We start from the raw sequence: 27,039 nt of genomic DNA, 5'->3' as shown, positions 1-27,039 counted from the left end.
AATTTTCCCCCCTAAATTTGTATCTTTATGAGAATCATTGTTCTAGACTTTCCCTCAGAGGTCAAGTAGTTAAATTCCCTTTTTTTACAGCAAAATGAGATGATTAAATCATTTTTACTAAAACAACATAGATGATAAACTCAAAAGAGGGATCTGAGCTCACACCCTGGGACTCCAGAGCCAGTTTTCTCTCCATGGAAAAAAATCTCACTTGTTTTCAGTAAAGGAGTTGCTGATATACTTTGGGTACTGTACAAAACACACTTGAAAGACTATTTTTATGCCCATATGATCAAAACTGGGCAAATCTTCCAAAAGTTATTACGGCATAAACAAGGAGAGATATGTGAAATGTCAGGTGGACTGAAATGGGACTGTATCTTATTAAGGCAATGTAATAAATGAGTGCTTGGTTTCCAGCTTCTTTAGTTTAAGGAATGGAATGAGTTAACTGAACTCCATATGTGTGGTGCAAGTTTACCTTGTGTCAGAAAGAGAGAATCCTTTGGAGAATTGGAACTAGAAACGTTTGCACCTGTGCAGGGAAAGGAATATAGAATAGAACCTTCAATTTGAGGTGGGAGATGGGGAGGGTATGGGAGAAGGGCAGAGAGGAAGGAAGAATGAGAGAAAACTTCAACATAGTCCACAATTTAATAGCTTCCTATTTTAACTATTATCCTGGTTAATTAAGAGGTGCTTTGTTATTTCTAGGTTGCTAAAGAACCACAAGTACCAACAACACCCTCTAAATTTGGCACCCTAGGGCAAAGCTCCAAACGCTTCACCCTGGCATCTCTGTCTATAAGTACTGACATATAAGAGGCAGCACAGCTCTGCATGCTGTCACATGACAAATGCTGTGGTATATGCATTGAAGTATCTTATGCAACAGCCAGATCTGACCAAAAGTTCAATTTAAATCTTCTAATCAAGTGTAAATGATTAAGAATATGGTATGCCTCTGTGTAGCAGGTAGGAAAGCATCAGCTGAAGGTAGCAACAAGCATTGTTGTTAAAACATACAATGTTTTAAAATGTCATTAAAAGAATCTCTGCTCTTTACATGTAGAATATCAAGTTTCCCCTTGAAATTCAAGTGCAGGACAGTTTCTTGCTTTAAAAAAAAATTTCAAAGATGTAAATTTGGATCAATTTTTAGTTTAACCATAAAATAGGTGTTTCCAGAAAAGATTTCAAAAACCTCTTTTTCTGGACAATAAAAATCAGTAAGGTAGGCTGTGTTTTCTGGGGTATTAATGTAACCTCAGCATGAGAGCTTGTTTAAACTTTTACCACAAATTTCTATCTAATTGCATTTCATTACCCTATTTGCCTCCAAAGTCACAGGATGCCTTTAGGGACAAACAGTTTAGCTCCAGGAACCTTTCAGAAAGGCATATTAAGAGACCCAGTTTCAATTTAGCTGATTGGCTGAGCCTTGGCAAGCTTTAACACTTGGTTTGTGAAGGAGAATGGTTTATTCAAGCTAAGGACTAGGATTGGGTACCAAGAGAGTTGGCAGTAAGGAACCATTAATTGGCATCATATATCAGGTTTGGTTTATAAATCTACACATTGATTCTTGAACTGATCTGTGTGCCTGTGGTCAAGAAGTCAGGAGAATAGAAATAGGTGAAGAGGAAGAGTCAGTCCCTGTATCCTCCTGAAGCTCAGAAATATCTGTAGTGTTAAGATTGATATTTGTTATTAACCACAGGCTATCCCAGCCAGGGTATGTTTAGTGTCAATGAAGATGCCTGCAGCAGTTAAAACAACCCTAGATGGTTTACTAACAGATACTAACAACCTGGATGGAGCTTTACCTGAATTAAAAAAGAAGAAGAACAAGAAGAAAAGAAGGGATTTACAGATGCCTGCATGTTTTAGGAAGATGTCTCAAGAAATAGCTAACACTTTCCCTCACACCAAACAAGTTGGGACTTATCTAGTGGGGAAAATGATCAACAAGGGCTCCTTTGCCAAAGTGATGAAGGGACTGCATCTTCCCACAGGTGAAAAGGTAAAGGCACTTAGACAAAATCAATCAAGCCACAACTAACATATGATTCATTTTCTGTGAGCATATGGGAGGAGGGGGTGAAGGAGTGAGTGAGTAAAGCATAAATACACCAGAATTTCAGAGATTTTTCCATAAGTCACAGTCAGGGGCCAATGAATGTATGTCTGCAAGTGTAAGTCTTTTTCCACACAAGGTTATATTGTTTAGAATTTGAGCATAATAAGATATACAATGAAAGTATTTTCAGAGGAGATGACAGCAAAGTCAGGGAATAAAGAAAAAGGCCCAACATTTACATTGTCAACTAGGGGTTTCCAATAAAATAGCTGTTGCTCTGTTTTTGCTCAGCAAATTAAAAGATAGAATCTTCTTACTATCAAGATTTTTATAGCAAGGAGAAATATAGAAGCAAGTGATAGAAGAAATAAATGGTGTTCCTAGGATGTTACATTAAAAATTTTATTGTCTTGTTTCTAAATTTATGCTGTGATCAGAAGAGCCCTCTGGATCTGGATTCAAATCTCAACTCTGACATTGCTTTCCTATGTGATCTTAAAGAAATTACTTAATCTTAATATCTCTCTCACATTCTCTCTCTCTTTCTCTCTCTCTGTTTAGTTGTATCCAATACTTCCTGACCCCCCCACTTGGGGTTTTCTTGGCAAAGATACTAGATCAGTTTGTCATTCCCTTTTCTACCTCATTGTATAGATAAAGAAATTGAGGTAAATAGTGTTAAGTGACTTGTCCAGGATTGTGTAACTAGTTATACTTACTTAGTTACTTACTAGTTATATTATATTATATATTATATTGCTGAGGCCAAATTTAGACTCATAACTTATTAGTTATACTGACTCCAATTCTGGCACACTACTCACTGTGCTACCTAGTTGCCTCCATACAAACATTTATGATAATAATATTTTAATATCAGTGCTTCATTAATTGTCAAAAACAGCAAGTCAAAATTAGTTATTTTAATTATTAATCAACAATTTAACTAGTTTATATTAATTTAATTATATTGTCTTGTGGTTTAATTTATAATTATATTTAATATCAAAACAAAATATTAATGTGTTATTAAAAACTTTAAAGGTTTGTAAAATGCTTTATATCTAGGTCTCTCAGCATATAGAGTGAAAATGCCTGAGTTCAAATCCTGTTTATCACTTTTGGCAGATCACTTATTATTTTTCTCAGCCTCAGTTTCCTCACTGCAAAATGGGAATGATAATAGCACCTATTATGCAATTTATTATGATAATGAAATAAAATTTCATAGTTAAAGCATTTTGAAGACCTTAAAGAACTATATAAATGCCAGTTATTGTCCTTAATAATATTATTATTATCATAACAACCTTTGTAGTAGATGCTATTATTATCTCCACTCTACAGAAGATGAAATTAATTGAAGATTAGAGAGATTTAGTTATTCCTCTATTTTCAAACAAGATTTGGACTCAGGTGTTCTGTATATCCAAAAAAAAATCCCCCCAAATAAAGCTAGTGGATTGCTAAAGGCAAACTCTATTTGGCTGCACATGGTTTTTAGGAGTTTCTAATTAAAATGTCATATATTTGTTAAGAATTTGGAGTTACAGTCATTTATAAATGGTTAAAAATCTCTTAAAAAAAAAAAAAAAAACCTCACTCCTGTCACTACCTAATCCTCCTCACTCCAAGTTTTGTCTTCAATATTCAATAGGGTTTTGCTTTTTAATTGAGCAGAATTAGTTGCTGTATTTCATGTAGTTTCCTCTCTGTGTTCACTGATGAAGGTAGCTATTAAAGTCATCAACAAGAAAAAAGCCCAACAGGACTCCTATATTTTAAAGAACATGAAGCGGGAGCCCCGCATTCAGCAGATGGTCAAGCACCCTCATATTGTTCAGCTTTATGAAACCCTGGAGACAGAAAACTCATTTTACATGGTCATGGAGCTGTGTCTGGGTGGAGATCTCCTGGACAAGATCTATGACCAAAAGAAACTGGATGAAAAGGAAGTAAGGCGGTTCACCAGGCAGATAATGTCAGCCGTGGGTCATCTCCATCACCATGGCATTATCCACAGGTAAGTTACATTTTTCTTTCTCTCAAAACTCGTAAAATTCTTCATGAAAAACGCATCAAAACCCAGTTTCTGAGATGAGAAGATACTAATCATACTTGTCTGCTAACACTATGTCCATGTGATTAAACCATGATGTGTCTGTTAAGAGACAAGAATTCCAAGACAGATGGGCAATTCATTGTCATGGTAGATAGAGTACGCTCTGTTTGGTCTGTATTCCAAAGAAATCATAAAAAGGGGGAAAGAACCCACATGTGTGAAAATGTTGGTAGCAGTCCTTTTATTAGTAACAATGAATTGGGAACTGAGTGGATGCCCATCAGTTGAGAAATAGCTGAATAAGTTATGGTACATGAACATTATGGAATTTTATTGTTCTATAAGAAACAATGAGAAACAAAGAAACAATTGAAAAGTTTAGAAAGACTTACATGAACTGATACTAAGTGAGCAGAGCCAAGAGAATATTGTACACAGTAACAACAAGATTATGTGAAGATCAACTGTGACTGACTTGGCTCTTTTCAACAAGTATGAAGTAAGGTGATTCAAGGAAATTCCAAAAGATTTGTGATGGAACGTGCTATACACATCCAGAGAAAGAATTATGAAGACTGAATGTGGATCAAAGCATAGTATCTTCATCTTTTTTGTTACTATTACTTACTTTTTTTCTTTCTCTTGTTTTTTCTCTTTTGATCTTATTTTTTTGTGATGCATGACAAATATGGAAATATGTTTAAGAAATGCATATGTTTAATCTAGATTGCTTGCTATCTTGGGAAAGGAGAAGACAGGAAAGGGAAAAAAATTTGGAAAAGAATGTTTTGCAAAGATGAATGTTGAAAATTCTCTTTGCATATATTTGGAAAAATAAAATACTATTAAAAGAAAAATGATAAATTAAGCTCATAATGCTCACATAAGTCCTAGAGTATAATAAAATTAAGAGTTTTCTCCTTGGTGTTCCATTTTTGATAGGCTGACAATCCCTGGCATTATAATTCATATAAAACAAGAGAGAAAATAGTAGAGGTCTGTTTATTTTCATCTCTATTAGAAGCTATAATAAAATGATTGGGAATTAATTGAAGGGATAGACAGAAGGGATAGATAATTAAAATTTAGAATTTATTTAGAAATTTAGAAAAATTTAGAATTATAAAAATTATCAGTAGATTTTGATTTCCTCATTCTCATAATGCATGCCTCTCCTTTTGAATGAATTAATTTCTGGCCATCCAGTTAATTTGAAGTTAAAGGAATTTGGAGGCCATGACCTCGTGATTTTCAAAAAGTCAGGAAAGTGAGCTACCCAAGATCTAAAAGTCCAGGAGTCCAGAGATTGAGCCCCTCACATGTCTATTTGGGTTGTTGCAACTAACCCAGGATGCATAAGACTCAAGGAACAACCTTTGGGATCCATTCCAGAAGTCACTGGCCATTCTAAGAATATATAGCAAATTGAAATAAATCTTTCATGCCCTGGAAAGAGCATTACATTTAAAGTCAAAGGCCCTAGGTTAAAATCTTGTTTGTACTTATTACATATGGTTACAAACTAGCTAATACTTATTATATATGGAAACCTTGGGCCACCAACTGATCAATGGACATTCAATATATGTCAGGTATTGTGTATACAAATACAGAAAAGTAATAGTCACCATCCTAAGAACATTCATTCAATTGGGGAAATAACATACTCATGTAAGTACATTCAAGGTAATTTGAATGGGAAATAAGCATGAGCATCTCAGGAGTCAGGAAAGACTTCATGGAAAATTATTTGATCTCTCTCAGACTGAATTATTTCACCTACAAAGTGAGAGGATTTAGATAGATAGCCCCTGAACAAATTTCCAGTTTTAAATTTTATAATCAGCAAGTTAACTGATACTTATTAAGCACCTATTATATATCAGTTATTACTGTTCACACTAAGAATATAAAGGAAGGCAAAAGACAGTCCTTATTCTCCAGGAGCTCACAGCCTAATAAGAGAGACTATATATTAAAAAAAAAAAAAAAAACCTATGTGCAAACAACACATATCCTAGATATAGAAGAGATAATCAAGAAAGTAAAGGTACTATCATTAAGGGGATCAGGAAAGATATTTTTTTATAGAAAATGAGATTTTAACTAGAATAGACTGAGTATTTCTAAAGCACTTACTATGTACATTATCTCATTTGACCCTCACAACCGTTCTATTATTAACCCCATTTTACAGTTGAGGAAACTGAGGCAGACAGTTATGTGGCATGCTCAGGATCAAACAGGTAGTAAATATCTGATCTCAAATCTTTCTGACCCCAAATCAAGCCTTTGGGCACCAGCTGAGAACTCAAAGAAGCCAGGGAAAACAGGTAACAGAGATGAGAAGGGAGAGAATTTTAGGCATGAGGGACAAATACCCAGTGAAAATTTTCCAATTTGAAAGATGGAGTATTTTATCTGAAGTACAGCAAAGAAACCAGAATCACTAAAATGCAGGGTGGTGGGGGATTTATTATCATTTATATGAAAATTGGAAAGCTAGAATGCTTTAGGAAGTTACCTAGAATACCTATCTCACAAAAAGTCAGAAATAGATGAAATCATGTGTAAAGTACTTAGATCATCTCAAAGTGCTATATTAATATTAATTTTTATTATCATTCTGGTTTGTTGTGGAAATATCTATTAACATTTTAGACATTAATGGATATGGGATAGGCTGCTAAGGGAACGAAAAATGTTCTGTGAACAACTATAATATTCCAAAATAACAGCTGTTTCTTCCATCTAATAAAGTATATCTTATTTCTTATCCTCTTTTAGGGACTTGAAAATCGAAAATTTTCTTTTAGATGAAAGCAACAATATCAAGATTGTGGGTAAGTATAAGTTTAGCTACACTGTTCTTCACACATGATATGAGCTTTTGTCTGAAATGGCCCCAGGCTTTCTTACCTCTATCCCATAGAGTTCTCTCTCAAAATTAAGCACCAGCTTTGTGAAGCTTTTTCTGATTCTCCCAAACTGCTAGGGTCCTTCTTGTCCTATGTGTGTTTTTGCATACATTTATGTATATCTATGTATGCACATATATATATATATATATATATATATAAAATGTATAAATGTATATGTGTGTATATATATGAGTGTATATGTATAATCATATGCATAATATTGTGCATTGTGGTTTTATATTTATTCACTCTATGTTTATATATGTAATATATAAGTATATTAATAAATCTACTTATGATTTATATATTGTTAATGATATTTAATTATGACATTATATGTACTACATAAATCATATATATATGCATTTATATAATATATATTATATACAATATGTATTACTTATTATATATAACATACTTATTATTTTCCTCATTTTCATTTAAGCTGTTCATGAATAGGGATTGTTTCATTCATTGTATTTGTATCCCCAGTACTTAGAACAGAACCTAGCATATAGTAGGCACTTAAATATTTACTGATCAAATGATTGATTTTGTTACACTTTTATAATCAATCATTTACAGAATTACAGAACTAGAAGGAACCTTCGGAAGCTCTTCTCTAGTCTGTACTATTTTTAAGCCAAACTACAATGCTTCATTTAATTTACAATCTATATTATAAACCCATAACCCACTAGTTCATTATTTTATTATTTTTAATTCAACAGATTTTTGAGCATTAGTTCTGTTCAAGAAATTGTAGGTAATAACTTGAAAATAATCTTTTTTTAATTCAACCCCCTACCTTGAATCTTGAACAACTATATAAAACAAAAACCAATGTTCTGAAAGTACAATTACGAACTACATCAGTACATGAGGTGTTTTCTGTAAAATCTATGTAGAAAGAGGCCAAAGAGATCAAGTCTCATAAATAAGGAAACTGAGGTCACATGTCCTAGTAATATTCTAAAACAATATTCTTTTCAAAATATACTTATTAGAATATAATTGAAAATATTCAAAAATTGGCTTCCTCTTGGAACTTTCTGCTACAATGTAAGTAAGGACAAATAAATTTAAAGTAGTTTGTATGGAACAAAAAACTTAATAAATCCTGTGGCATAAAAGTCAAGCTACAGATGAGGAAGGTCTTTAAAAAATCAGTATTAGTTTCTATTGCCAGAAAACTAATTAATTAAAACTTTATAACTTTATATTGACTTTATTTATACTTTAATTTATAACTTTAATAACTTTCAACTTTATAACAGTGATGGGTTGTACAACTTAGATCTGGATGGAGGAAGCAGTTTGTTAAATAACAGTAGTAATCAAGGAAGATTTTTTTCAGAGGATGAATTTTGAGATGAGTTTTGAACAATCAACAGGCAATGAGAAAGATAAATCTTTTCAGAGCAAAGTTTGAAAAAGAAAGGAAAGTACTTTGTATGCTCCATGGTGAGGAATAAGAAGTAGGGCACTATCAAAATAGTTAAGTTTAGATGAAACACACAGTGAGAAGTGGAAAGTTAAGTGGAGAAATTAGTGTGGAAATAGATGGTTGATGACCTTGAATCTCTGGTCAAGAAGTTTGAACTTTATATAGTTGATAAAAGATACAGTAAGTCTTTGACCAGAGGAATGACCGTAACCAAGTTTATATTTAAGGAAAATCACTCTAGAATCATGTGAGGTATGTAAAATGAGTAAAATCATGTGAGTAAAAAAGGAAAGTCTTATTGGAAACTAATTCTTCTAACAGATGTAATAAAAACCCATGTTAGGTTGGCAGACATGGGGTACAAAGGAAGGACCAGTTATAAGAGAAGGTACAGCAATAAAACTGAACTTGGTAAGTGACTGATATGAGATGTGGAGGGCAAGCAAGGACCCAAAGCTATTCCAGTAGTTTGGAAGAGAAGACTGGCTAGACAATAGCACCACAGAGAACTATTGAAGGCAGAAGAAAAAGTGGGAATCCTTTATCATATACACACAACTAAAGTGGTTCATTATTTTATTACTTTCAAGTTAAGAGTTTTAAATACCTACTATGTACAAAGCATTGAAGATTATAATTTGATGGCAATGTTAACTTTTCTGTTGCAATTCTGTTAATACTGCTAAAAATCTAAAACTAGTGCTCCAAAAATAGTTACAAATGACATTAAAAATTAGTTTTATTCTCTATGAAATCTATGTAGAAAAAGTCAAGAGAGATGAAGCCCCACAAATAAACAAACTGAGAACCAAAAAGATCAAAGTCCAGAGGGGAATTTTGTGTGTGTGATGCAAGAATAGGATATTAACAAGAGCAAAGGACTCATTGGAAATGATACTACTATTGTTATTCAATCATTTCAATTGTAATTCTTTATGACCCCATTTGGGGAATTTTTTGGCAAAGACAGTGGAGTGGTTTGGCATTTTATTCTCCAATTCCTTTTGCAAATGAGAAAACTGAGGTAAACAGGGTTAAGTGACTTGTTCAGGGTCACATAGCTAGTACACGTCTGAAGCTGGGTTTGAACTCAAAGATGAGTCTTGCTGGTTCCAAGCCCAGTGTTCTATTCACTGCATCACCTTTCTGCCCTAAGGCTACTGTGGTACATCTAGAAGATCTGGTTTTCTCTATCTACAAAATGAGATAATCACTAGAGAAAGTTTCTGGATTTATTCAGTTTCTGGGGTTATCTCAGTTCTGCCAATCCCCACCTATTTTTGACTTTGATAAATTATTAATCTTTGTTTTTTTGGGTTTTTTTTTTTTTGCTGAGGCAAGTGGGATTAAAGTGATTTGCCCAGAGTCACACAGCTAGGAAGTCTTAAGTGTCTGAGACAAGATTTGAACTCAGGTCCTTTTAACTTCAGGGCTAGTTCTCTATCCACTGTGCCACCTAGCTGCCCTTGTTTTCTAATTTCTAAAATGAAGGAGTTAGACTAAATAATGTTCCAAGTTCCTTCCAGTTTTAGTCATTTCTATGTCTATGATACATAGACTAGGAAACCCAGATAGTAGAGGGTCTTTCATTCCTGACCCCATCACTTGTATTAGGATCACTATGACCCCAGGAGGCAAGATCAAAATGATAAAGAAATGAAAAAAAAATTCCTTTTTTTCTGTTTTTCTCCCTTCTTTCTTTCCTAGAAATTGCCTCTCTCCTGGCTGATTTGGGACATGTGGAACCCTGTCTCAGAAAGGGAAGCTATGTTTGGGCTCTTTTTCATTGTTGTTGTTGCAGGTTTTCTAGGAATCAGGTAAAACCCTTTGGTTACCACACAAATAACTGCAATTCTTATACTTGAGCTTAATTGGCCATTCCATGTAATGATAGCAACAGTTCACATTCTCAGCTCTGGTCTTTTTCTCTGGCTATCCACTATTCCTGGAATGCTCTCCCTCCTGACTTTTGAGGCTTCTTTTAAGTCTCAGATAAAATTTCATCTTTTACAACAAGCTTTTCCTAACTCCCATCAATACTATTGCCTTACTTCTTTTAATTATTTTTATTTATCCTACATATAATTGCTATATAATTGCTTACTTGTTATTACCCCAATTTTGTCACTTTCCCAAAGGGCAGCTAGGTGATACAGGCTAGGGCACAGGGTATAGAGTCAGAAAGACCTGAGTTCAAATGTAACCTCAGACATTTACTAGTGTGACACTAGGCAAGTCACCTAATTTTACTTCCCTCAGTTTCCTCATTTGCAAAAGGAAGGAGAAGGAAATGGCAAGCCATTCCAGTATCTTTGCTAAGAAAACCCACATAGAATCCAAAGAATTTGAAACAACTAAAGACAATAAAATTCCTCCTTTGGGTTGTGACATCTTTGAGGGCAAGAACTTTTTTTGCTTCTTTATATATATCCTCAGGACTTGCCACAGTGCCTGGAACATATTCAAGGTTTAATAAATTTATATTGATTGATATTTAGGTGGGTATGGATGAGTTCCTATGGTCAGAGTGAATAAACCCAGAGATAAAGTCACTGAATCATTTGGGTATCCCAGTATTTAAACTCACATTTCCAAAGGGCTTTAAGGACTAAAAAGCGCTTTTTTTTTTTTTTTTTTTTTTTGAGCAGTGGATAGATCACTGGCTCTGGAGTCAGAATGATCTGAATTCAAATGTAGCCTCAGACACTTTCTAGCTATGTAATCCTGGGCAAGTCACTTAACCATATCCCTCTTAAACCTCCCCACATACCACACACACAAAAAAAGGTACTTTTTCAGACAACCTTTCAAGGCAAGGGAGAGTTTCATTACAAAGATGAAGTAGTGATTCAGCCATGCTCTTATCCCTGGCCTTCTGTCCAGGGTTTTTCCCTCTCAGACATGCTGTTGTACAACTTAAAGGGGAAAGGAGGGATCTAGGGGCAATTCCAGAACTTGTTAAAAGAGAACAGTGTCATTTGAGGAACTATGAAAACTGGTTTTAAGGAAAGTTCCTGTGCCTTTACTGTAGACATATTCATATCTCTCCAAGAACCACTACTCTGGTCAAAGAAAAGGCATTCCACAAGTCAAGTACCATAAGGTTATGATTACACTTATACTTTTTCACCCAGACCACTGGTCAAAAGAATTAAGTGGTCTCTGTCAAAGCTGAATGTTTTAGGTCTGGCTGTTTGTAAATCTTTCAGACTTTGGCTTGAGCAACATTATGAAGGTGGAGGGTCTTTCTCAGGAGCTGTTAAACACTCAGTGTGGAAGTCCAGCCTATGCTGCCCCGGAACTGCTGGCTCATAAGAAATATGGTCCAAAGGTGGATGTTTGGTCCATGTAAGTAAATCACCAATTTACCATGTCAGCTCAGGGATGATGAATCATAATCACAATGGATTTAAGGCTATGGGAAACCCAGTTGGTTAAATTTGCAGACCGTCGAGCAAGATATTTTTCTCACCTGGTGTTAAACACACACACACACACACACACACACACACACACACACACACACACACATTTTTATAACCAAGAGCAAAATTCTACTAAAGTGATTGAATTGTGCTTCCATGAAAAGCAAATTTTTCTGCTCTGGACACCACATTTTAGACAATCAAAATGCCAACAACCCCAAGTAAAGCTGTAAGAGTTGCACACAACTGGAATGATGGAACTATAAATATTGGAGAAAGAAAAATGTATAAGATACATAATAGCTGTCTCCAGTTATTTGAAGGGCTATCATATAAAAGCTAGAAGGTAGAACCAGGCAAAAAAGAGTGCAAGCAATCACTAAGTAATTATTACTCTTGTAGGCACTGTTGTCGTTACTAGGAAATCAAAGATTTAAAATGAATTTCTTGGTGCTTGCCTTATCCAGTGTCTATAATTTTTTAAAAATAAATATATATAGAATAAATACAAAATAAACGTAAGGTAATTAACAAGGCAAAAGTGGAAATTATTAGTAGCTGGGAATGTAGAAGCTAGTCCTTGAGTAAAAAAACTAGAAGTGTAAAGAGGCAGATTTGGACTTGATATCAAAGAAAAAAATTCTTAATAATCATATTGGCCCCAAAGTGTAATGGCCTGACTGGGGAGACTGTTGGTTTCTCCTCACTGGAGTCATCAAGCTTCTAGATAGGGAATGATACAGTGGAGATTCCCTACAGAGATTAGATTAGGCTGCCACTGGGGGCCCTTCCTACTTTGAAATTCCATTATTTAGATATTTTTATTTAAAAAATTAGTTCTGATGATGAAACACTACCAGACCTCCTAATCTTAGAAAATAGATAGATAAATAGACAGACAGACAGACAGATAGAATTGGTCATTAACTAACTGCTTTCTCTTAACTATGTTTTTTTCATTTTTTTATTATTATAGCTTTTTATTTACAAGTTATATGCATGGGTAATTTTACAGCATTGACAATTGCCAAACCTTTTGTTCCAATTTTTCTCCTCCTTCCCCCCACCCCCTCCCCCAGATGGCAGGTTGACCAATACATGTTAAATATGTTAAATTAACTATGTTTTTAACAAAGGATTTTGTGTTTCTACTATTCTTAGTGGGGGGGAGTAGAAGATGAGAGAGAAAGAAGAAAGGAAGTAAGGATGGAAGAAGACAGACAGAAAGGTGGGGGAGTGGGAGAGAAATAGACATAAGAAAGAGACAGAGAGAGGAGAAAGAAATATGGAGAGAAGGCAAAGAGAAAGGGGGTGGTGGCTATGTATTTTTTTAAATTAATTTAAAAAGATAACGAGTCCTGAGTTACATGGAGAATAGAAAAAGTGGAATTCAACTATGAGGGTCAAAGAAATCCCTATTAGTATAAATTTTCTTCAATGCTACTTTCAAAATAAAAATAAAGTCAAAGATATGAAATAAATAGACGATGTCAAGCCATTCCCATGTGTCAAGTGAAATTATTAAAAAGTTCAGCTGTTTTCTTATCAGTGAAGCATCTGAGAAAAAAGAGGATGTAAAATTCAAATCTATGAATTTCTCTAGCTGTCCATGCCCTTGGTAACATATATGATGGAAACTAAACTCAAGTTATTTAAATGATCCATTTGGATCATTTGTGCTTTTTAATTATCTAGTAACAGTGTAGGATTAATGGACCTGTTCTCAGACTCCAAAGTCTTGGATTCAAAGTTCATGCTTTAGACACATATGTAGATATATATAGTAACCCGGAGCAAGTCACTAGGCAACTCTCTATGATTTCAAGTTTCAGAGAATGTACCAAGTTTTACTGGTAGAGAATTTCTTCTCTATGGAATACTGTAGATTGAAATCACACATCCAGTCTCTCTATCCCCATCCTTCACTCCACAATAATTGGGTGTAGCTCTACCATTGAGTTTAATGAAGGCTTTCTCCCCATGGAGCTCAGAGTAATATAAGTAGGACCTGCTCCAAAGAATTGTTAACAAAGTTGACTGGCTAAATTAATGTTAGATCCTATATGCAAAGCCTGCCAGAGTAATTTCAAGTACAGGTCAAAAAGAGTTTATTTAATAAATAATTATTTTAATAAGTAGAATATAATGAATGCATATATAACTGATATCTCAATCCATAAAAATAGTTTCATTTTAATAGTCTGGAAAGTCTCTCAAATCAATAATCATTTATTAAGGACCTACTATGTTCCAGGCACTATGCTAAGCACGAGAGAAAGAAACAAGGGAAACACAAGAAAGAAACAGAGTGGGGAGACAGAGACAAAGAGGGAAGGAAAAGAAATACAGAGAGGGAGAAAAGGAAAGAGAAAGGGGGTACAAAGAGACAAAAGACAGCCTTGATCCTCAAAGAAATTATAATCTAATCTATCAATTACATTTGAAAAAAATTATTTGCTTCCTAATCATTTTTAAAAGAAATATTACAAAGGTGAACCTCAGGTCCCTGGTTTTAAATTTATCACAAATTTTGAATCAATAAAATAAAAAGGTTTTAAAGAACCAAGAAAAACAGAATAGTCTGGGGTGCTGTTTTAATACTGTTTTTTAAAAAATGGAAAAGGGCAAAAAGGAGAAAGGCTCTAAAATTTCCCTTTTCCCCTAAGTCTGCATTTTTCCTGAGCCATTCTCCACTACTTGCTTTGATATATTGATCCCAGAATTAGGCTTTGGTTTTTTCCAAAAAAAAATTTGCTTTGAGTGCCCACATTTTTATCAGATCAATTTTAATTATTTCCCATCACTATCACCATCCCCTTAATGTTCTGTTTTCATTCAATTATGTCATGAAAATAAAGCAACAAGAAGTGAACTGATTCTCTCAATTGTCTGGTCTTTGATTAAAAGCTCTTCCTATTGTATTCAGAAAAGATGATCATAATTATAGCATAGCAACTCTCCCTGGAAAAAACAAGAAGCCTGTTGTTGGTCTGCCGTTCCATTCAACACATTCCAAACAAAATCTGCAGTAACATAATTAGGAATCCATGGAGGAAACACCAGCGTTCACTATGCCTGTCCGTGATTTTTGTGCATCCAATTTTTAGATCCTTGGAAGGACTGAAGCATGATTAACTTTCATCCACTGGCCAAATTAATAAGCCAGATGCTATATCCAAAGGCTGCCAGAGATTTCAGTGGGATGGAAGAATTCCATTCTGTTACAGCCAATAAATTTTCAAGCTTAACATATCATCAGGCTCCAGCTACAATTAAATAGTAGACTCACACTTGTTCAACTACATATGTTTTGTGTGTCACCTTTTGAACCACAGCACCATATGAATTTACTAAGATACCTTTTCTTGTGGTTTTGTCTTATTCTCATTTCTAGAGAAACCGATATTCTAGTAAGATTCATGAGAAACAGGAAAGAGATATCCTATTCTAGCTATTATAGATGTAACCTATGCATTCTGTAGACAGCAACATGGATGGCCATGGCAACAAGATGGCCATTAAAACAGCTATTTTATTTTAATATCATATGATCGTTGTGATCCCCAAGATGGCTCATGCAGTCATTACCCAGTGCTTAGGGATTTCCCTCTCAGCTTGCTTGCTGTTCTTTACTCAGCTCATAACATCACCCTAAAAAACATGACCTTGGGTTCAGTCCATCTGAGCTTCCCTAGAATATTAACACCCTCCACTCCCCAGCTCTAAACCAGCATTTTGGCACACCTCACTGGAAAACAGCTGAAAAATATTTGAATCTGGGTGCTTAAGTGGCTTAGAGGATTAGTAATGGGATCAAGAGTCTTTTGGCTTAGAGGTGCCTGATTCAGAGGCAGCCCTGGTTGATAGTGAATTAAATTCTCCTTGATAGCAAGTGTGAAAGCCATTGACTTCCAGCTTGGGCTTCTCTGAGCTGCTCTCACTCTTGGTGGTCCTCTTGGCTTTTTCTCCATATCCCTTTACAAGGAGCAAGACTTGCCACCAAAAGATGATGAACATGTCTCTGAGGAAAATGTGCATGTTAGTCACAAATTCCAAGAGGATTTGGTTCTACTTTCTTGTAAGTCTTTTTTTCATGCATTTCTAAATTTTCTGGTCCCAACCAAGGTTGGATGAGTGGAAATTCCAAAACACATACTGAAAGAATCATTTCATAGGGATATAAATATGTTTTCATTTTAGCCTTGACACCTTAAAACCTATAAACAATTAAAGTCATATGCTGATCATGAGCATCCACCCCTACTTTCAACAGGTGACAATTGGTATATTAAAGTATTTTGGAATTGAATTTATTTTTGTAGAAATGACCTTACATCATGCTCTTCCCTAATAGCTCTTTCTGTTTCTCATTGAAATATTCTTTAGTTGGGTAATATAATCAATCACCCAATATCGTCAAGTTCTGACCCTAGAATCAGAACTGGAAATGATTTTCAGTCTGACTCCAGAAAAAATTATAAAGTAGATAACATTTATTTTGGGTACTCTTCCATCTGTCTTTTTTACCCTCTCCCTTGACTCTCTCAGAATCACAAGGATAGAAGACATCTTAAGAGAATACCGTTCAGTCTGTACTTTAATTGAAATACCCAACAAAGAATCACCTAACACCAGCTTGAAAGTCTCTAGTAAAAGGAAATCTTCTGTCTTCTAAGAAACATTCCACATTTGGACAGCTTTAACTATTTAGCTATAGTTCTTTACATCAAACCTAAAATCTGCCTCACTGCAAATTGTACCTATTAGCCCTTATTATCCTTTTTGGGATAAGCAGAAAAAGTCTAGCTCCCTTTTCTGCAAAACAAGAGTTATCCCTCATTTCTTCTATAAATCCTGAGATAGTAGAGTCTCTAGCCTGTCTTCCCTCCCCCAATGTACTGATCATTATCTTCTGAACTCCCTTCAGTCTCTCTATGACCTCCCTAAAATGTGCAACCAAGAATTGAGCACGAAACTCCAGATGTGCTCTGAGCAGAGCCCAACATAATGGGACTATCCACTCTCATTCCTGAGACCAATGCTTCCAATGTAACTTAAGATTCTAATGGTGTACTGAATCACATTTTGAACTTCAGTCTACTAACATGCCTAGATCTAGTGTTGAATTACATTTTGTAACTTATTTGTACAGTTGTTGTTGTTGTTGTTTTTAACCAAATGTAGGATTTTACTTTTTTCCAGGAGAGGGGAAGAGAATCAGATCTATAATTTCCTCAACATAAAGAACTCCTAGAAAGGAAAGATGGAAACAACCATTTACTAATTATTTTACTATGTGCCAGGCACCAAGTTAAACACCTTATAAATATTCTCTCATTTGATCTTCACAACAACCTTGATCCTATTATTATTCCCATTTTACAGCTGCAGAAACTGAGGCAAACAGAGGTTAAGTGATTTGCCCAATGTCACCTACTAAGTGTCTTGGGCATGGTTCAAAATCAGTTCTTCCCCAAGTAGAATACTTGAACCACTGTACCACTTAACTGCCTTAACTCTGTAGGAAACTCTCTTCATTGTTGAAAATAAGCATCTAATTTGTAGTTTAGAGTCTTAGAGGGTCACCTGAGACCCTGACAAATTGTATCTATCCTATGATCACATAACCAATATATGTCAAAGACACAGTTTGGATTCATCTTCTTGACTCCAAGGTCAGCCTTCTGTCAACTACTCAAGAACTTTATTCTTATTATTTTTAACATTTTACATTGAAGCCATCATCCTATCCCCTCACCCTTATCTATTACCCAATGTGTTGGCTGCAATTTCCAGTTTCATATGATCTACAAACTTGGTAAGCATTGCATCTATGTCTTCGTGGGATCACAAAATCATATATTTAAAGCTGAACAGGAACTTAAAGGTAAACTGTTATAAGACCCTCATTTTATGAATTAAGAAACTCAGATCCAGAGTCACATGCCAGAGAAAAGTTTTGAAGTGCATGTCCTCTGATTCCAAAGCTATCATACCACATTTCTCTTAACAATGAAGATGATTAAGATATTGAGAAAAATGTTGACCAGAATAAGGCTAAATTGAAAAGCAGAAGTCCTTGCCATCCCAATGGCATGCAAGTTCTCTGTTTCTAAATTTTCTTTCCCTTTTCCAATTTCCCTAGTCTCCTTCTCTCCACAAAATATTTTTAAAAATTTAATCCATTGTGGAATTGATTGATTTAAGGAAGACAAACTCATTAAACTTCATATGAACTATATGAATGATAGGCTTTTGCTTTCCTAGTGAACATTTGCATTGTAAAACAGGAATCTATTCATCTGAATTAACTTCCAGTTGGCAAAATATATATAGATTGTTTTAAGTGGGGAAGGAAGGTTAGAGGAGGAATTTTCCAGGTGTCCTTTTCCTGTAGACCACATCTCTCTCTCTTGCTTCTCTGTCATAAGATCAAGGCTCAGCAACTTGGTGTCTTGTTTCAGACAGGCTTCCAACTAATACATCAATCTGCTGTCCTCTCTGCTTCTTCCTTTTAACCTTGATCTCAAATTTTTAAAAGCTGCTTCTATCTCTTTATACATGCAGCTGGGGAAAACAATATTCCTTTGACATACAAAAGGAGCTTCAAATAAGCTTACTTGCTGAGAAGGTATTTCTCTGCAGTAGTTGTAGACCTCTCAGTGTGGGTGGGAACAAGGAAATAAAACATAAATTTAACAGAGAATGTCAGTCGGCAAGTCCCGTTGAAATCTCGAGAAAAGTAAGGAACATTGAGTTTCACTGGATGGTCAAGGAGATAAAGAGATACAAATCTAGAAACTTGGCCCAATGCCAAAGCACATAGATGCTTAATAGCTGTTCATTGATTGATTAATTGGACATACCCACACACACACACACACACACACACACACACACCACATAAATCCTACTAGACAATGCTCATTGGAAAAATCATTCTAAGTATATGGGAAACAATAACACAAAAATGCTGGGTTCAAAGCAAATAATTTGTATACAAAATCACTTAATACCTGATATCAGTTTCTGATATCAGTATTAGTGTGCAAATAGGAAATCTAAAATTCTAAAAGAGATTGATACTGGATCTAAAAATTCTACCTTTAGTTAAGCAGTTAAAAGAGCCTAGATCGTGCACTATTTGATGATAATAATAGTTGTTGGTCAATCACATCTAACTCTCTGTGATCCCATTTTGGGATTTTCTTGGCAAAAATACTGGAGTGGTTTGTCATATCCTTCCCCAATCATTTACAGGTGAGGAAACTGAGGCAAACAGGGTTAAGTGACTTGCCCAGAGTAACACAATTAGTAAATGTCTGAGACTGGATTTGAATTCATGAAAATGAGTTGTTCTGATTACAACCCCAGTGTTCTATTTACTATGCCACCTAGCTACCCTGATGATGATGATGATGAATCATAACTGCCACTTATATTAATATTTTAAATATATTATCTTGTTTAATCCTCACTTTAATTCTCATTTAATGCTCATTGTATTAAGCCCACTGGAACAGATGAGGAAACTGGAGTTGAGAAAAATAACTAATTTCACCAGGGTCACGTCATTTGTAAATATCAGACACGAGATTCAAATCTAGGTCTCCCTGACTCCAAATCAATCAGCTTTATACTCGCCATTTCATGCTACTATTTTATTTATCCTGCTTTATCATCCTATGATGATGATGATCTATTTAATATACTTTTTGGGTAGGAGGTTAGCCATAGTGAAAAGGTGGGCTTAGAGCCCAGAAATATGCTAAAATGTCTTTCCAAGTCTTCATAAGAGCTTACATACCACAATGAAAACATATTTATGACTTTATAGAACTCTTTTTGTCCATAACTATGTTGGAACCCTGTTTGTGAGTTTCAAAATGCATGAAAACAATACAAATTTATAAATTAATAAAATAAAATCCATTTGGAATTTGTGACCAATTTTCAAATTTGCCTCCAGGACGTTCTTAACATTTTTTAAAAAGATGTACATCTTATATCTTCCTATAAAGGGACAGAAGAGAAGAAAAATGACCACCAACATGCTACAGTTCTAGGGAGCCCTTCATAGGTTCCCTGGGGTTCCTCCCCATCATTTGTCCCATCATTCTTTTCATTCTGTCATATAGACTGAATCAACATTCTAGAAAGTGTTTTAAATATGACAATTAAAAATCCATAAATTCTCTATTGTTAGAAGCATTTTGTAAAAGATTGATTTCTAAACTTTTCAGCTTTGATGGTCATTCTCTTGACAGAGGGGTTAGTATCTTTGCTATGCTCACGGGCACGCTGCCATTTACTGTGGAACCATTCAACATCAAGCACCTTCATCACAAGATGGTGAATAGGGAAACCAGCTCTGTTCCAGATGACATCTCTTCTGGTAACTAACACATGGGTATTTACCACTTTGTTAATTAGGGATCAATCAATGGCAGCCATTTAGGAATATAGCATCATGCTATAGATCTTTGGTGCTCATTGCCAGGGGGAAAAATAACTAAGCATAAGGGCCCAAAATTTTAAGGTGCTCTGGGAACTTCTGTCTTCAGTTTCCATAAAATTACCTAGTAGGAGAAAGGATATAACTTCTACTTTTTATAATAGCATCATTAATTGAAAAAACATTGTAAACAAGACATGTGGGAAATATCCAATTGAATAATTCCCTTCAACAAGAATTTGCTAGGCATTGGGTACATAGAAACATAAACTAAATAGGAGGGCAATCCCTACTCTGAAAAAAATTTAGAATATTCATGGCGATAAATAGATAAAAATTAATTGGGGGGGGGGGTGAGAAAAGTACTAACAATTGAGGATATCAGAAAAGGCCTTGCTTGTGTAGGCGGTGGTCTGACCTAAACCTAAAAGGGAGTTAGAGATCCCAAGAGATGAGAAGAAATAATGAGATTAGAGGAAAAAGAAATATTAGCAGTTGAATAAATACTCTTCTACACCTTCCAGGGATTGTTCGTACTGCCAGATTTTTATAATAAATCAACTGATCATATTCAATCTGTCCTTTCTGTCTTAAACACACACACACACACACACACACACACACACACACACAGCCACAAAATATATCTTGTAAAAGACATTTGGACATTCTAAAGTTCCAAAGCATAGCTTGAGATGCCTAGGTTGCCACGGAAGCCACTGACTTTTATAGTCAAACTGAGGAAACTGACTTATGGTCAGATCATTAGCTGTTTCAACAGAAGAATCTTGCCAACAAGAGAATCTGTGGTTCACTGGTTCAATACCCCCAAACTGTAGGTTTTTTTCACCCCCAAACATTTCATCTGAATTGCATTCCAGGAGCTGTGCATTTTATGCACTCCTTACTAGAGCCTGATCCAGCCAAGCGGCCTACCATTAAAGAAGCAATGAAAGACAAATGGCTGAATGAAGGATGGAACAGGAAACCACTAAGTTCTATTACATATAAGAACAGGTAATTAATTTCTCACACCTCTCCCATTCCTTATTAACTCTGTTGTATGCCCAGCTTCCTCTTAAGTCCTCTGTACCACTGGGATGTGCCTTCGTCAGTCCTGGTATGTCAACACTTAATAAAATTCCATGACCACCTCTATGAAACCAGGATGCATTCCAGACTTAATATGGAAGCCCTGGAAAGATGTTGGAAGGAATGGATGAACTTCCTGAATTTACTTACATCATCTGGCCATCAAGCTCTGGAAAGTTTTGCCACTTACTAATTGTGTGATCAATGGATCTGTCACCAAGACTCACAGAATTTCACATTCCTAATCTCCAAAATGTAAGGATTGGGGTGGATGATCTGGAATCTTCCTTCCATCTTTGAATCTATGCTTTAAAGATTAAGGAAATTCAACAGCTGTTTTTTAAAAAATTATAGAAAGAAAAGGAAAAAAAATAATAGATCCCCTCTCATCTGAACTTATAATCTTGACAGAATGTGAAAATTATAAACCAGTCAGCCTACTAATACCTAACACTTCAAAGTTTAGAAAATGTTCTACCAGCATTATCTCATTTGATACTCAAAACAACTTTATGAGGTATCTACTATTGTATTTATAATTTTTGATTACAGATGAAAAAATTGAGGATCAGAGAGTATAAATGATTTATCCTTAAGTCAGACAGCTAATAAGTGTTAGAAGAAGAATCAGAACTCAATTCTTGAATGAAAATTTCAATAATCCAATCTTGAATGTGATGATCTTTATTCCCTTCTCTCCATGGAGACTTCATTTATAGCATTTCATCTGTCTATGAAATTATTGGTTTCCCCCCCAAAAAATGTATAAAAATAGTTAGTTGGACTTATAATAAGTTAGGAGTGTTCTAGAACCAGCTCAAACCAGCTTAAGTTTGTAATGTAACCATGTATACTTTAGAAATCAGCAAGAACTGATTTGTAAATTAGGGTTTGATTTATTGTATTGCTAATTACCTAGACTTAAGGGCATGGCTAGGAGGCATAGTGGATAGAGCACCAGCCCTAAAATCAGAAGGACCTGAGTTCAAATGTGGCCTCATACACTTAACACTTTGTAGCTGTGTGATCTTGGGCAAGTGCCTTAGCTCTAATTGCCTCAGCAAATAAAAACAACAAAAAAAAATTATCTAGACTTAAGAAAGTAATGGGAAAATGTTAATAAAGTAGAATAAACTTTAAAATGTCAACTGTGCTTTTTCAGACTGCTGATTGATGGATATGAAGCATAAAGGAACAAAATTTTTCTAGTTCTACTTTTTTTTTTCATTATAAAACTCACAAAATTGCCTTTCTGAGCATAATCAACCAAAAAATAATGCCCATATCCTTCTATCAAGTTATTTTTCCAGTTCTCTCTTGGGGAAAACATCAAATTGACATGATTTAAAAGTGTGGGAGCCAACCAAGGAGAACATATGGATTTAAAATATCTGCCACCTTTTGTTTCCTCTATCCACTTTACTGACTTTGGTGCCAAATTCAGCTAGAGTGAGGTTAAATATACTTTGTAGAGTAGTGTAGAGACCTAAATTCTATTTCTAATATTACTTCTATGTGTTTCTGTGTTCCAATTTCCAAACAACCAAGTTACAAATGAACTTTTCCAACAACTCATTTTTTTTAATTTGGGGATTCCTCTTATACATTAAACTGTTATTAGATATGAATAAATGGCTACACAAACCTGAAAGTGAGCTCAGTCATAAGAGGAGTCTGCTATGCCTTTTAGATTATGGCAGTTTCCCCACATAAAAAAATTATTCATCTTTGGAAAGGTTCTTTATAAAGACACAGGTATAGGAAAAGAAACCTGTGGAAGTGGAGTGACATCAGAGCAGAAGTAACCTTATGAGGTTTGGTTGATAGCTTTAGAATTGAAAGAAACTTTGGAAATCATCTTGTTCAAACCTCCTTACCTCAGTTTTCAAAAATGGAAACAAGGACCCATAGGATCTTATATTTAAAGCTAGAAGCCATTGAGTCCAACTCTTTTATTATATAGATGAGGAAACTGAGGTCCAAGAAAGTTAAGTGCCCAGGATCACATAAGTAGCAGTGTCCAAGTCAGAATTTGAGCTCAGATCTTCCTGACTCCAAATTCAGCACTTTTAACCACCATGCCATCTATATCAATTTATTACCCAAGCTTTAGACAAATTAAACTAGATGATAATCCTACTGTAAGCTACCCTGGTTAGATAATATCAAGATTATTGAATTCAATTATGGGCACCATATTTTACAAGGATATTTAGTCCTTTTTAAAAGTCAGTCAATAATTACTTTAGATTATAAATTCCATGAGGGCAAAGAATATTTTTTGCCCTTCTTATGGATCCCTAATATGTAGCACAGTGCCTAGTATACAGTAAGTACTTAAAAATGTTTATAAATTGATAGACTAAAGAAGGGACTCCAAACCCTTAGTCTTGCAAATTAGGAAATTGAGACCTAGTGAAATGACCAGTCCGAGGTCACACAGATAGGAAGTTAAAAAACCAGCATTCAAACAAATTTTTACCCCAGATCCAATTCAACTTCTGCTATTCCCACATTATTACTATAATCTACGACCAAACCCCAGAAGGATAGGTGTTAAACTTGGAAGCTGGGTAGCTAGAAAGAGTTAAGTAGTTCAGCGGATAGAGTCAAGAAGGCCTGAAGTCAAATCCAGACTTAGATCCTTATAGTGTGATCCTAAACAAGATACTTAATTTTTGTCTGTTTCAATATCCTCATTTATATAATAATAGCACCTACCTCAAAAAGTTGTCATGAGGATCAAATGAGAAACTGTAGATAAAGCACTTTGTAAACCTTAGAGTAATGTATAAATGATAGGTGTTTTATGTGTCCCAACTATCTATAGCATCACAATTATAAATTTCCAGTATGGATTCCTAGTTTTTACTAAGAAGGTTACCATATAAAAATAAACCTACAGGTCAAAATAAAAACTGCAGAACAAAAGAATCAAGAAAGGTTTGAAATTTATCCATTTTATAAAAGGATTTTTCATATTCACAGAATAATTTCCCACAGTTTTCCTTTCTACAAAACTCCCCTAGTGCATTTAAAATATATGAAACGTTCTTTGTCAAACCATCCAACTCAGCGTTTGTTCTCTGAAAGTGGCACCAAGGGACATGTTAAGGAAAGACATGATTGTCTTTCTTAACATCGACCTCAAAAGTTAAGGCCATTCACTCAGATACTCTGATTTCTCTTAGTAACCCATTAAGGACCTGTCATCCATGAATGTATCTGACCCATTTTTTGAAGCTATTTATATATTCCATCTGTACCAGTTTTAGAGGTAATGGATTCCATAAGTGTATTACCCAAAAAGTGAAGTAATACTTATTTACCCTAAATTTTCTTCAAATCTTCAAGTATAATAATGCTGATAAGTGATAAAAACAATTTGGACAGCAGTGGAAGGATCATGTATAGAACATATTTTCAATAATTTTAGCAATGAAATATAGGATCAATAACTAAATGAACAATAAGGGTTGAGAGGAGAATTATTAGCAATGGAGAAGCCTGAGAACATTTGGAGGGAAATCTGAGTTTCAGGTTTAGGAGGAAAGATTATAAGCTTGGTTTTCAACTATTGAATTTTTTTGGTATAGTAATTAAGTTCAAAGAAACAATTAAAAATACATGAGGAATACAGGGAAATGATATTCCAGAATGAGAACAGGAAGAGACTAGAGAGAATGAGATAAAAAATGATGGTAAATGGATGAGTCTTAAAAAGTTATAGAGATAACTTGTCATTAAAAGGTAGTCAAAGAAAGTAGATAATATTAAAAAAAAAATCTTTAAACATATTAAGAAAGAAGACCAAGGGATTTCCCTATAATCTCAGGTAAGTAGAATGTTCTGTCATATGCTATAATTATTTGTCCCCTATATATTTCCCTCAGTTCAATACAACCTAATAACTTTATATTTGTGTCCAAATTCCAAACAAACTCCCTATTGTTTGTAATATCCAATACAAGTTCCTCTATTTTAGCATTTAATATCCATTATATCTTGCTTCCAATTTACCTTTCCAACCTTCTTCCCCAAGCCTCCCCCCCAATTATTCTTCTTCACATATTCTACAATATAGCTACTCAGGTCTGTTTGCTGTTCCTCACACACAATAGTCTATCTTCCATTTCTATGACTTTGTACACAGGTTGCTCCCCATGTCTGGAATTCACTCCCTCTACATCTAGCTCAGAGACTCCCTAGTTTCCTTCAAAGTTTGTCTCACATAAGTTTAACCTTAAGGCCTTTCCTGTTCTCCCCAGAGCCTTATCCCACAAATTACATAATAATTTCATAAGCACTTATATTTGTATGTATCAATTTGAAGATAGAATGTGAACTCTTCAAGAGCAGAAACTGCTTGATTTTTGTTTTTGAATCCCTAACAATTAATACAATGCCTTGTACCTAGTAATCCTTAACAAAGATTAGAGGTCATAATTAAGAACCAGTATTGAAGACAAAAAGAAAACATTTAGAATAATGGCTATAGGGAATGAGATAAGAGTTCTATGAGGACAAAAAGATAGTATAGAAACTATGAGCAGCCACGTGAGATTATATAACATAAATCTGCTTAAACATATTTTTACATTCAGTCTGTTACATGTTGTTTTGGTTTAAGTATGTGAAGAAAATCTGAGCTCATGCAGATATGTAGTTGGAAAAGAGAAGACTATTTTAATAGACAAAGAAGCTCATAGGAGTTTTATAAAAATAGTTTTGACCTCTCAGACCTTCTGAAAAGATCTCAGTGACCCCCCCAGAGGTCCATAGACCATATTTTGAGAATTACTGATTTATGTAATTTTAAACTTTGATAATATACCATCTTCATTATTCCAAGTTGAAGCTTTTTATTTCTTTTTTTCTTCTCCTCCTATAGCAGGATCCCTATTCCTATCATTATTTTAGATGCTGAACCTTCTTCAGTTTGAAGTTATCTTTGTTGAAATGTAGCAATCAGAGCTACAACACAGAAATCTATGCATAGGTAGTTGCATTATTGACTTACAGGGAAATCATGTCGTGCTTTCTGTTTTATTTCAATTTTTAACCTCTACTCAGTCATCAGTTTTATTTTTCTTTGAAAAGCAGTTTCAATCACAGCAGTACCCTGAGCCAATGGCTTTAGGGAATATCTTATGTAAATATTTCTCACTCCTTTCTCTAATTTCATGCCTATCAGCCTAATAAGGATCATTTGAATTATTTTTTACCAATGTAAATTGTCTTATAGCAGCCCACATTAATGTATCTCAACCCCTTTTCTTCTATGTTCTTAACTTTCTAAGTCCTTCCTACAAATTATGATTGTCAGCTTGACATTCCTTTACCCTATAGGCAATTTTTCTGTATACTTTGCCTCCAAATTATTTACTCTTTAAAAAAAGTTCCCAATGATGTCAGTCTTAGCACTTATTCTTAGAAGAAATTACTAATTATGTTTTTCTATCTGGTGGAATGTTTATTATTCTACCTTTTGTTTCTTTTCAATAAGCAAGAATTTTCTCCTTGAAAAAAAAATCACATTACATTTCTCCCTTATAAC

General features: G+C 34.6%; 1 protein-coding gene across 1 annotated transcript in view; it reads left to right on the top strand.

The window, feature by feature from the left end:
- The first annotated feature begins 1,715 nt into the window (after positions 1-1,715).
- LOC111720649 (hormonally up-regulated neu tumor-associated kinase homolog) overlaps positions 1,716-27,039 on the top strand; it is a 39,080-nt gene continuing 13,756 nt past the window's right edge. The window contains exons 1-6 of the mRNA XM_031964560.1: positions 1,716-2,023; positions 3,811-4,103; positions 6,930-6,985; positions 11,720-11,858; positions 20,203-20,330; positions 21,272-21,407. Of these exons, the coding sequence (XP_031820420.1) occupies positions 1,751-2,023; positions 3,811-4,103; positions 6,930-6,985; positions 11,720-11,858; positions 20,203-20,330; positions 21,272-21,407 (1,025 nt within the window). The 5' untranslated portion in view covers positions 1,716-1,750. The remainder of the gene's footprint in view (positions 2,024-3,810; positions 4,104-6,929; positions 6,986-11,719; positions 11,859-20,202; positions 20,331-21,271; positions 21,408-27,039) is intronic.

This window comes from Sarcophilus harrisii, chromosome 4 (assembly GCF_902635505.1).
Source record: "Sarcophilus harrisii chromosome 4, mSarHar1.11, whole genome shotgun sequence".
Taxonomy (NCBI): domain Eukaryota; kingdom Metazoa; phylum Chordata; class Mammalia; order Dasyuromorphia; family Dasyuridae; genus Sarcophilus; species Sarcophilus harrisii.
This window is presented reverse-complemented; position numbering and strand designations above follow the sequence as displayed.